At 43.1% G+C, this 13,162-nt stretch overlaps 1 protein-coding gene and 1 non-coding gene across 2 annotated transcripts in view; one reads left to right on the forward strand and one right to left on the reverse strand.

The window, feature by feature from the left end:
* The window catches only part of JAKMIP2 (janus kinase and microtubule interacting protein 2), a 201,457-nt gene that overhangs the window by 126,521 nt on the left and 61,774 nt on the right, over positions 1-13,162 (forward strand). The window contains exon 2 of the mRNA XM_055430949.2: positions 4,302-4,577. Within this exon, the coding sequence (XP_055286924.1) occupies positions 4,449-4,577 (129 nt within the window). The 5' untranslated portion in view covers positions 4,302-4,448. The remainder of the gene's footprint in view (positions 1-4,301; positions 4,578-13,162) is intronic.
* Positions 8,020-8,091, reverse strand: TRNAA-AGC (transfer RNA alanine (anticodon AGC)). The gene has a single exon. It is a non-coding gene; the product is annotated as a tRNA-Ala (tRNA).

The following is a 13,162-nucleotide window of genomic DNA, read 5'->3' on the forward strand; positions in this document are numbered from 1 at the left end:
TGATTTCCTGCTTCCAGTCTCTCCCTCCTTAGTAACTCATCCTCCATCACACTGACAAAGTTACCTTTCTAAAATGCAAACATGAAGCAGGGTAGCCCAGGGTATACACCTTGGCTCTCAGTTTCAAACTGCCTGGATTTGAATCTCAGCCCAACTAGTTATCCACTTAGTAATCCTAGGCAAGTTACTTAATCTTTCTGTGAATAGTTTTATTTCCACCCCACCCCCTGTCTTTAGTGCGCTTTAGATGTGAGCAGTATTTTAAGTTCTGAATCCAATGATGGGCTTATAGCAATTGACTAGTGTAAGTTATTGTTATTATTACACTTATATTCAAATGTTGCCATGTTTCTCCATTCCTACATAATGAAATTATTTTAAATTAAGTTTAATCATCGATTATGCAAGAGCCATGCAATCTAACCCTGGAGATTTTTCCTCCAAGTTTTACAATCTTCTCTACATACATCAACTGTGTGGCTCCAGAGTTTCTCTCAAGCTTCTGCCTCTGTCATGTGAGTATTTATTGTTGTTGTTTAGTTGCTTAGTCATGTCCAACTCTTTGAGACCCCATGGGCTGTAGCCCACTAGGTTCCTCTGTCCTTGGAGTTTTACAGGCAAGAATACTGGAGTGGGTTGTCATTTCCTCCTCCAAGGGACCTTCCCGGCCAAGGAATTGAACCCACATCTCCTGAGGCTCCTGCATTGTCAGGTGGATTCTTTACAACTGAGCCATCCGGATAGCCCCCGCTTGAGTATCTCCAATTGGAAAAGCCCATTCTTGGCTCAGGGATTCTAGAGTGGTGATCATCTGGCTTCCTAAAGTTGGGCCATCTACTGGGCTAAGGAGTAGTTGAAGAGGGCTAGTTCTAAAGAGAACAGTCCCAAGCCCACACAATACACATGCACTCCAATATATACCATGCAGTTGACCATGGTGGAAAGTATTGAAAGACCCATCACTGTGATGTCTGCAGGTAGCACAATGGTGAGAGGAAATTGAGGTCAGAATTCTTGAGGTTATGTTGAAAAGGTTAACAGAGTGTGGTTTCATTCAGGCACCAGGGAGAGACCCATCCAACTGATGAAGCTAAATAAACTAACCAATAAATCTCAATCACTTTAAGCTTCAAGACAAGGCATGTTTGTGGGACATACCATATTTCACTTACCCTTTTAACCTACATAGAGCCATTTTGAGATGGCTCATTTCTTTTAAAGTTGATATATACCTCCACAGCCTTTATAGGCTTCCTTAGCTTTGATCACCCTTTGGTAGATAGTCCCATTATTAAATTCTCAATTGAGCAGGACTACCTTTTTCTGCTGCAACTCTAACTGATGGAGCCAATCAACCGTGAGCTCCTCCAGGGCTATATGATATATCTCTGAGCCCTCAGCACTGTTTACTGTAGCAGGTAAATTGTAGATGCTAATAAAGGTTTGTTTGCATGGGGGAAAAAAGAGAAAATGAAAAGCGTATTTTTCATTCAAGACAACAATATGGCTAGGAAGCTTTTCCCAAATGGCTTTTTCCTCTGTGCTGTGACACCACCACAAAGGTCTGATAGAAATTGACTATAAAGTGAGTCATATTATATAGGTAAAACAAACCAGACTTCCTAGTGGACTGGATAAGGTAAATAGGGGATTAAAAAAAAGAAAGGATGACTTCTAAGCTAAGATCTGGAACAACTGGACATGTGATCATGCCATTTATTGATATGGGAAAACGTGGGGAGGATAAGGTTCTTGAGGGACTAGTTAAAAAAAGACATCCGTATTTGTTGGGTTACGTTTGAGATACCAATAGGATATCCAGGTGGATTTTGTAGAAGGAGTTGAATATATAAGTCTGGGGTTTGGGGAGTGGTCAGGGCTATGAATATAACACAGGGGGTCATAAAACCTATAGGTGGGACCAGTAGAGAGAACCTGGACAAAACCTGGGGGACCAGCAACATCTGGAGAACAAACTAGAGGAGATACCTGTTAACTGTATATATGTGAGCTTTCTCACCCAAAACCTGCTTGGAGTTAAATACTATCTTACTCATCTTTGTGCCTAGTGGTGTTTGTCATATAAATTTTCAATAAATGCTTGTTGAATTCATTTCAATTCTAGAAACAAAGAATTGTAACCACTTAGAAGTCTCTCAGTCATACACTTTAATGATTTTGCAAAATAAGCATGAAGGACCACTCCAACATCTAGCCTAGGGTACAATATGGTGGACAGTTCCACAACTGCTGGCAACAGATTGATCTAACTTCCTATCCTTTCCCTCTCCCCTTTTACTAGAGACAGTCTCTAAAAGACATGGCCCCAGTGGTCATGAGTGGATGGCAGAAAGCCCAGGATCCCAGCGTGGTCCTCAAGGCTGAACAGGGGTCTCAACAGAGCAGCAGCTACTAGAACATACGGATCATCAGTAGGAATTACCCTTAGTTCTGGACTGAAACCCCTAGAGATACAAAACGTTCAATTTTCTGAAAGATTGCAAGGGAAACTCTCTAGTATCTTCTTTATCTAGTTGTGCTTTTTGCACTGACTTTAACAGTTTAGGATGTATATTTTTCTTACCTCCGTGTTCCTATGACACATTTAAAGATTTGTAAATCAAGACACATCATTTTTTTTTCCCTTCTTACTGCTGTTCTGATTGATTCATCCTTCACCTTGGAAGTTTAGTGGCCTATCTGGTCTCCCTTGCTCATTCTCTCCCCGCTATGCCACCAGAGCAACCACACCAAAGCACTGCTCTGTTAGGGCACCTACCTGCCAAGAGCTTCAATAGCTTCCTTGTTACCAACTAGGGGGGGAAAAGAAGTCCAAAATTCTAAGGATGGCACCCCAGATCTCCCAGAAATTAATCATTTCCAGGCCAGTTTTCCAGCATCGGTGCCCATCAACCATATCCTGGGTTGTAAATATCAGACCCCTGTTTTCTCTAAAACAGTTGCTGTGCTTTCTCTTTGCTGTGTCTCAGCACATACCATTCCCTTCACCCAGGAAGCTTCACCTGTTTCTCCACCTGTTACCATACTACCCACTCCTCGACTTCCAGGATATGCCACCATCCTCAGGGAGTCCTCCTCACCCACCCCACAGGAAGGGGAAGTTCTTGTCTTTGTTTTTAAAACAAGTGTTTGTTTTTTTTAAGGCAATTATCATATAGATGATGGTGATGATGATGAAGATAGGTAGGGATAAAGGTTTGTTGTTTTTGTCTTGGAAAACTAGCATTTTCAATTTCAACATACTGTACTTAGCATAACATATAGGAGCTTATAGGAACTTCCCTATTGGTCCAGTGCTAAGATCCCGTATTCCCAATGCAGGGTCCCGGGTTTGATCCCTGGTCAAGGAACTAGATCCCACATACCACAGCTAAAAGTTAGCATCCCGCAACAAAGGCTGACAATTCTGCATGCTGCAATTAAGTCCTGGCAACCAACAAATTAAAAAAATAAAAAAGTCTATAGTTTATAGTCTAAATAGTCAATAGTCTATATTGACTAAATAAATGAGTGGCTCAATTAACCAAGTTTAGTAAATCTCCACTTCTCACAGTTTATCTATTGTATAATTCTAGGTCTTTCTATATATTGGATTTTCTCAAAGTCAACTCTGTTTATGAGGAAACCATCGATCATCACATAGGTGACTTCCTTTCACAAATACTGAATTAAATGCAAGTTGTAAATATGAACAACACAGTCCTGCCCTCTCAAAGCTTACAGACTCATGGAGGTGACCACACTTAAAAAACAGGGACCTGTATTTACCTGGGGTGGGGTGGGTTGGGGGGTTTCCAGGAGGAACTGAGTTGCCAGCTAAGACCTGACGGAGTCATGAGGGTTGGTCAGAATAAACTGTCTGTGTGGCAGCATGTGAGGCTGAGGATCGTGTGAGGAGGCGGGGCAGAGGGTGGGGGCACATGAAAAGTCCTTATGGGAAGACAGAAAGAATCAGAAAATTTAAAGACACTCTTTACGCCCAGGATATAAGTGAGTGATGTGGAGGAAGTAAGGCTAGGAGAATGGGCAGGTTCAGGTGTAATGAGCACTCTGAGATGTGAAAGATACACTCGTATATGGACTCATAGGTCTTTGAAGGATTTTAAGCGGGACACTGACATGATCAGACTAGCCCATTGGGGAGACAGCCCTAAATTCATGTGCCAAGTGGTCAGGAGCCCTTAGGAGGGGGCGCTCGCAAGCAGCTCAGGCTGAGGGCCTGACAGGTACGCGGCCCAGGTCTCGGTTGTGGCGGTAAATACTGTCTCTGCCTCCCCCAGGGCTTCCAGGGCAGTGGCTGAGGAGACCTTCCCGAGGGGCAACACGCAGTAGCTACTGAGCCATCGCACCCAGGAGAAGCCGCAGGAACATGGCAGCCCCTGCTTGAGAGGACTTCAACACCAACAGACTCCATTCAGAAAGGAATAATGTCCAAGAAAGGGCGAAATAAGGGCGAGAAGCCCGAGGCGCTCATTGTCGCCCTTCAAGCTGCCAACGAAGACCTCAGGACCAAGCTCACAGACATCCAGATTGAGCTGCATCAGGAGAAGTCCAAGGTGAGTGGGGCTTCCTGAGGCCCGCCTGCTGCCCTGCCTCAGTGGGCTCTTGTCTGCTGGTTGCCAGAGTGGTCACAACCCCTGGACTTGGGGAGATTCCCTGTGTATGGCAGAAGGGATTTGAGCACAGGATACACACAAAATGAGAAAACCCTGCTCATTAGCTCTGCCTGCCCAGGAAGCCGGATGTAAAAATTGAGAGCATACTCCCCACCACCACCACCTAAGGACAAATGAATAAGCATGTGGCCTTGATCGGGTCCCACCCTTGCCTTCTGTAGTCATTCCCCCTGAGGCATTTAGAGATATCTTTGTAAAGCATGTCCATCGTGTCATTCCACTGCTCAGAACCCTGCAAGGCTGCCCACCTCTCTCAGTCACCGGACTTCCCCACCACATCAGGACCTCCCCCCTCCAGCTCTCCATCATCTGACTCATCTCCTACCACTGCTGTCCCCAGATCACTCTGCTCCAGCCTCTCCGCTGAACCAGGGGACACATACCCATCATATTTGGGCCTTTGCCCTTGTTCTTCCCCAGCCAGCGGCATGCTCCTTCCACACCTGCTACAAGTGTCAGCTCTAGTCAAGCATCTGACTACAATCTCCAAAACAGAGCATTTCCTGGGTCCACACACTCCCTAAGGCCTGCCTTTTCCTGGTTCATCTCAGCGCAGTTTTTGTATTTATATATTGACTTGTTTAATGCTTCTCTCTCCCCAATCAAGTGTAATCTCTGTGACAGCAGTCTCACTTACCTCTCTATCAGTGGAGCTTAAATAAATGTCCAGGACTGAAAAGCTCAACATATATTTGTTGAATGAGTAGATGAATGGCTGAAAGGTGATTTCTGGCCTTATACCTTACTATTATCCTGTAGAACTGGGAGAAGGTTCAAATTAGACACGTACGTAAAGGAGTGATGAGGAGTACATGAGAAAATTCATGTCAGATGCTCAGAGAGCTGCCTGGCACATAGTAAATTCTGAAAAAAAAATTCATAGTAATATCCCTTCTTATATCTAGTATGCTTGAGTCAGTTACTAATTAGACTTAAGAAAGTGTCTTTGCTTCTGAGTCTCATCCATTGAATGAATATGCTAATGCTTCTCTTATTAGAGCGGTATGGATATCAGAGTCGTGGACAGGAAATCATTTTGAAATACGTAACAGGCATAAGACATTCATGTCAGTGTAAAATTGCCTTAAAGAGATAACTCTTTGTGCAGTAAGGAAATGTTCTTGATCAAGTCACAAACAACATATATCCTTACTGTTTTTACTGCCTCTTCTTCCTTGACTTTACCATTACATTTTAATTAGTTCTTTTCTCCCAAATGTATTTCTCCTGGTTTGAACAATAATAAAGCTTGGATTGGCCAAAGCTCCTGGCCCCCTGTCTCAGCTAAGCCTTGACCTTGGATAAGCAGGCCCCAGTGTAAAGTTTGTGAAGGGTATTTTTCAGTTTCCATAAAGTTAAAAAGAATGTGGTGCCATAAAACAAAACAAACAAAACAAAGTGAAAAATGTTTGTGTAAGAGTCAGAAAACCAGAATATTGCCTTTCTATCTCCTCGGGGACAAATTTCAGTTTCTCAGCGTGTCGATCTGTAATTCAGATGACTGAATCTGTTTCTCCATCTCCTTGTCTCTCAAGCATCACTGGAAATGAGAATAACCTGAGGGAGCTTATTAAAAATTGAGATCCCTGGGCCCAGAGTCCAAAGATTCTGATAAAGCAGGAGTGATGAGGCTCAGGATTGCAATTCCAGCACACAGTCCAGACAGCCCCCTCCCCGTGGAGGTGGTTCTTTGACTTTGTGTTGACAAACACTCCACTCCACAATTCCTTCCAGGTCGACAAGCTGTGAACATTTCATTGGTTTTAACTTTCCCTGGGGTAACATAACCTTTCAAGGGAGGCAGGCTGCCTTAATTGTAGTAACACCAGAATGACAAACTACCTTCATGGGAAGAAGGCTATCCGTCTGGATACTGGGAACCATAACCGGCCATTGGTTTACAGAGAGCAAGCTCGTGAGATTTTAAAGAGGCAGAGGCCCTGCATATGCCAACCCTTCCATTTCCCACATGTGCTAGCCTTTTAAAGGGGTAACTCTTGACTGTGGACAGAGCTGTTTATCTTGCCTGTTTATCCAGGGCTGGGCACTGGTGTCTGAGCCAGCAGTCAGGGGTCATCTCCCTTTCCTCTGATGAGACTAGAAGCCAGACTGAAATGAAAGCACTGCACTTGTCATCCACCCTCCGGGCCTCCCCCAGACTCCCTCTCCGTGGCAGTTAATTATAATCCTAGCACAGGGGTGACAGCAAAGCCTCACCGCCTGTCAGCAGCATTCCCCAAAGAGCAAAGGGAATTTTGAGGGCAAACAAGTCATAAAGCAGTTTTATTAAAATAAATACGATTGTGTTACCAGAGGCCCAGGCTTTAAGAGAGAGAACATGAACAATGCCGACATGTGAATTCACACTCTCAGTTTGACTCCAAGGCTAGGATGATAAAATGACAATTTAACCTTAGGGGAATGGACTAGTTAAAGAGTGGAAACCTTTGGAGTGATGGGATATTACTCATTTTTCCAGAAAGATAAATCATCCCATTGACATTTGCAGAAAATATTGCAGATAGAGCAGGGTCACACATGCTGGACTTTATTGAATGTTTACTATCTGTCACACAGGGTAAGAACTGTGTTTCCTCCTCACATAATCCCAGCTCTTTCCCTTAACACCTGAGTGACCCTGAACAGGTTATGAAATACCTGTGTCTTCCTTTGTCGCATGGGATAATAGTCATGTTTACTTCTTAAGTTATGTGTGTGTATTTTTTAAGCGGATATTATCAGACTTGTTATGTTATAATTCAGTGATCACATTTCATCCTCACTACCATTCTCTGAGGTGGGCATGTCATTATCCACATTTTACAAATGCGGAAACCGAGGCTTAGTGAGATAAAGCAGTTCACTCAGAACCACGTGCTTGTTGGTGACAGAGCTGGGTCTTCAACTCCCCTTCCCTCTCCTCCCACATCTGTGCTCTTTTTTCAAATGTGTTTTTCCCCAGTATTATTGAGATATAATTGATGTATAACATTGTGTTCATTTTATGTGTGCAGCATAATGATTTATGTATAAATTGTGAAATGATTATCACAATAAGTTTAGTCAATAGCCATCACCTAACAGAGTTACAAAGTTTATGTTCTTGTGGTGAAAGTGAAGTGAAAGTGACAGTCTCTCAGTCGTGTCCGACTCTTTGTGACCCCATGGCCTATACAGTCCATGGAATTCTCCAGGCCAGAATACTGGAGTGGGTAGCCTTTCCCTTCACCAGGGGATCTTCCCAACCCAGGGATTGAACCCAGGTCTCCCACTTTGCGGGCAGATTCTTTACCAGCTGAGCCACTAAGGGAAGCCCTGAAGATGGAGGTACTGGGAACTGAACCTAGGGCCTCATGCATGCTAAGCATGAGCTCTACCACTGAGCTATACCCCCAGCTGCTGTGATGAGAACTGTTAAGATATACTCTTTTTGCAATCTTCAAATATTGTTAAGAGGACTGTTAACTATAATCACCATGCTATACATTAGATCCTCAGAACTTACCATGTAACTGTAAGTTTGTACCTTTTAACCACCTTAACCATCTCCTACATTCTGCCTCTGGTAACCACCAATCCATTCCCTATATCTATGAGCTCTATTTTTTTTTTTTAATTCCACATGTAAGTGTGATCATACAGTGTTGGTCTTTATCTGGCTTATTTCACTTGGAATAATGTTGCACATGACAGAATTTCCTTCCTCTCTATGGCTGAATACTTCATTGTGTGTGTATAGGAGGTGATATATCACATTTTCTTTATCTATTTATTCATCAGTGGGCATTTAGGTTGTTTACATGCTTTGCAGAGCCATTGCTATACTTAAAACATGTGAATGTCTAGAAAATACTGAAAACCATAGGCAGAGGAAGAGACAATGTCAGAACTTTTCTTTATACTATTATGCAAATTTCAAATGGAGAAATGAAGTGTGCAGTGGTGGGGATATGCCCCTATCCTTCTACCATAGATGCCTGCATTTCCACTGCAGGGAAATGAAACTAAAATATTAGACACAGCCAACTTCTAGTGAGTAGAAATTATCTGAAAGATTTGTAAAGCACTGATGGGAAAAAACATGGAGATATGTAGGTCATTTTGACTGGACTCCAGTCATAGGGGGCAAAAGGATGTAACTGTGGGGGCCTGTGGTGGAGAGGAAAGAACACAGGTGGGGTCTCTCTGCTGGATGACCTTTCTGGGCCTGCATTTGTGCGTCTATAAAATGACCAGATTACGGATAGCATAAAAGAGCTAAGGTCCTTTCAAAATAGTTGTGATTAGTCAGGAAAAGAATCTGCTCTAGCTCTTCAGGACCCTTCCCTGATCACCAGTTTACATGACACTGTCTCTTCATTCCATGTACTCTATCTGGCACATCACCCTGTAGTGCTTTAATCACAGGACTCTGTACTTATGATGAAAGTGAAAGTCTGAAGTGCAAGTCTGAAACTTATGTCTGAAGTTATGTTATTTGTTTGTTCGCTTGTTTCTTGCCTGCTGTCCCTGCTCTAATGAAATGTATGCTTCCATGTCTGCTTCAGGGACCCCCTAAGTAAGGGATCCCCAGTGTTCAGAGTGCTGCCCAACATGTAGGAGACGTGTCCTACTTGTTGAGTGAATTATCGTGATTTTTTAAAAAACATTCCCCAAAACCCCATGGCATAAGTACATTATAGTATTGATTGAGGGGGCCACCTCAGGCTCGGGTGGAGGAATTATTTCCACCAGATATCTTTCTTGGACCAGCACTGAGCCATTAAGCCATGGTATTTTCCTGTGTGTCTACTCCATGGACACTGATCTGCTGTTCAGGGTGTGTATACACACCAGGGATTGCTGTGAGATGTGAAATCCGCTCACCCCAGAGTTTCATTCTTTCCCTCAGAGGCAGTCTGCAGCTACCGTGAAGCCCACAGTCACAGAGGAGATTGAAGCAGGAGCAGAGGACAGGCCTCTAAGGGTCAAGTCTGCAGGGTGGCAGGCCTGGGCAGAGTCAGCTCCCGAAAGGAGTTTCCACCCTTATAACAGCTCTTTAGACTGCAAAGCAGTCCTCACTGAGAGCCTGGGACAAAGGCAGCATCTGATTACCATTCTGATTTCACTGAGAAAGAACACAAGTTCTATGTAATTCATTTGTTTCACAGCTAGAGGAGGAGACAAAATGGGAATTCCCGTCTTCCCTAAGGCTGTGATCAGGTGGTGCTTTCTTACTCCCCTGCTCTGTGTCGCCTCCAGGGTGCTCTCAAGAAACCAGCCAGCCTTCTCTCTCCTCAGGCTAGTACTCCAGAGTTTGCAGGTTCAGGGCCCACACTGAGCATCCAGTACTTCTTGCTTTCTGCAAATTTAGTTTTCTTTTCAGGAAACCTGAGTAACTAAAGCAACAAATGAAAAGAGAGAAGCTTTTATTACTTCCCCAGGTTGTGTAAAATCTCCCTTATGCTGTGTTGTGCTTAGTTGCTCAGTTGTGTCTAACTCTTTGGGATCCCATGGATTGCAGCCCACCAGGCTCCTCTGTCCTTCAGGATTCTCCAGGCAAGAATACTGGAATGGGTTGCCATGCACTCCTGCAGGGGATCTTCCCAACCCAGGGATCAAACCCAGGTCTCCCTCATTGCATGCGGATCCTACCAACTGAGCCACCACAGAAGCCCAAGGATACTGGAGTGGGTAGCCTAATCCCTTCTCCAGGGGATCTTCCCAACCCAAGAATCGAACTGGGAACTCCTGCATTGCAGGAGGATTCTTTACCAGCTGAGCTACCAGGGAAGCCCTTATGAGCCCCATTCCTATGGCGGCAGCCTTTCCCTCTTCACATCTCCTGTTGGAGAATTACTTAATGCCAGTGAAAACCCCTGCCAGCCCCCTGTGCCTTTAGATCTCTGGCTACATCTGATGCAGATAATCCAAGCTGAGCCTTTTGCTGGCTTGTCTTGTCTTGATAACCTCTCAACCCTCTTTACCTTTGGTAGGCAGTCCAGTGTTTAATCCTAGATTTCAAAGATCACATTAAAGCTCAAACATCACCCTCTTTATCTTAGCAGAACTTACAGTGCCTTTTTTCAAAGGCAAAACTAGAATTAGGTCAAAAGAAGAAAAATAATGGGAAGCCTGGGAAGCTAGTCATGAATTTTCTTCCTTCTGTCATAGTGGAAGCAGGAGTAAATTTTCCTAATGATTTTTTTTTTTATAAAGCTTCTAGGGTAAAAGGGATATAGGAAGTCTTTTATTCAAATTTCTGTTCAGTGCTCACCCTCTGGCTCTGTCCCACCCTACCCCCTGTAACTTCTTTGTATACATTAAGCAGGTGTCTTCCAAGTTAAGATGAGATGCCACCAAGAAACTCAGGACAACTTGAGGAAACCCGGTTTTATCTTTGAACATCTCTATTAGGAAAATAGTTGCTAGTCTTCAGTTCAGTTCAGTTGTTCAGTCGTGTCCGACTCTTTGCTACCCCATGAATCGCAGCACACCAGGCCTCCCTGTCCATCACCAACTCCCGGAGTTCACCCAAACTCATGTGCATCGAGTCAGTGATGCCATCCAGCCATCTCATTCTCTGTTGTCCCCTTCTCCTCCTGCCCCCAATCCCTCGCAGCATCAGAGTCTTTCCCAATGAGTCAGCTCTTCGCATCAGGTGGCCAAAGTATTGGAGTTTCAGTCTCAGCATCAGTCCTTCCAACGAACACCCAGGACTGGTCTCCTTTAGGATGGACCGGTTGTATCTCCTTGCAGTCCAAGGGACTCTCAAGAGTCTTCTCCAGCACCACAGTTCAAAAGCGTCAATTCTTTGGTGCTTAGCTTTCTTCACAGTCCAACTCTCACATCCATACATGACCACTGGAAAAACCATAGCCTTGACTAGATGGACCTTTGTTGGCAAAGTAATGTCTCTGCTTTTTAATAAGCTATCTAGGTTGGTCATAACTTTCCTTTCAAGGAGTAAGCGTCTTTTAATTTCATGGCTTCAATCAGCATCCACAGTGATCTTGGAGCCCAAAAAAATAAAGTCTGACACTATTTCCACTGTTTCTATTTCCCATGAAGTGATGGGACCATAATGTAATAATAGTAGCACTCATCTTAACACCATAATATGGGTATTTAGGTTTATGTTGTTCATGGTATTAGTATACATTGCATGATAAAATATTAATGTGCAATAATGCTCATCAAATTAATATTTAATATCTACCATGTATCAATAGTTATTAACTGCCCATGTGTTCCAGCCTATCCAAAGGACTTCGCCGGATTATGGAAGTCAGTCCTTGCAACAATCATATGAGAAAGATATCACCAATCCTAGTTTACACATGAGTAAACTGAGGCTGAGTCTGGGGCCCCAGCTTGCCAAAGCTTTCAGAGGAAACTGGGAATCTGGGATCTGTCCTGACCTGGCTCCTGGCCCACCTGGACCCCGATCCGCCTTCTTTATATTGTGCTTCTGTAGAGCCTGTTCCCCACTTTTCTCATCAGAAATTCAGATGTAATAAATACTACTTACATCATAGAGCTACCTAGGAAGTTAAGTGTATTGATAGGTGTAAAGCCTTTAAAAAAGTGCCTAATTCATACATAGTAAGTTAAGCCTCCAATAAATGCCTACTATTTTTTGTGATGGAGCTGAAATTTTTGTCCATATAACATTTCCACAAATACTAATTGATTCTCTCTTCAATCAACGAATTAATTTTTACCTTTCAAAGTATTATCTTCACATTTTTTCATATTACTCAGGGGTAGTTCTTCATCTTTTTGTATACTCATTTTCATGATTTACATTGATTTTTTTTTACATTAAGATATTAAAATCTATTTCTTAGTGGTACAATCTAAGCTATAAATAATTTCAGAAAATGTTTTTACTACAAAATTTTTATTCGCTCTTTTTTCTCCCAGATGTCAGTCACATTCTTTTTATCTCCTTCATAGTGAAACTCTTTTCAAGTTTTTAAAAAAAAAAAACAACTGTACCTAGAAATACTGCCAAAAATGACAGTTTCCATGACAGTCAGAATAAGTAGACATTAAAATGTGCCAAAAGTAATTCAATATCTTTTCTTTTTCTTTTTTTTTTAATTCTGTGGATTCCTTTAAGTGATGGACAAAAACGCCAGTGTGTGTTCCTATTTGTTTTGTCTTCTTGCTGGAGTATATTTTCCATACACCTGTATTTTCACTGTTTTTTTCTTTTTCATTCATATCCTCTCTCAGTCAGTTCAGTTCAGTTCAGTCGCTCAGTCGTGTCCGACTCTCCGCGACCCCATGAATCACAGCACGCCAGGCCTCCCTGTCCATCACCAATTCCCGGAGTACACTCAAACTCATGTCCACAGAGTCAGTGGTGCCATCCAGCCATCTCATTCTCTGTCGTCCCCTTCTCCTCCCGCCCCCAACCTTTCCCAGCATCAGAGTCTTTTCCAGTGAGTCAACTCGTCGCATGAGAGACTACACATAAA

The sequence above is a fragment of the Moschus berezovskii genome, chromosome 8 (assembly GCF_049115385.1).
Source record: "Moschus berezovskii isolate FMDL1 chromosome 8, NW_MosBer_1.0, whole genome shotgun sequence".
In the NCBI taxonomy this organism is placed as follows: domain Eukaryota; kingdom Metazoa; phylum Chordata; class Mammalia; order Artiodactyla; family Moschidae; genus Moschus; species Moschus berezovskii.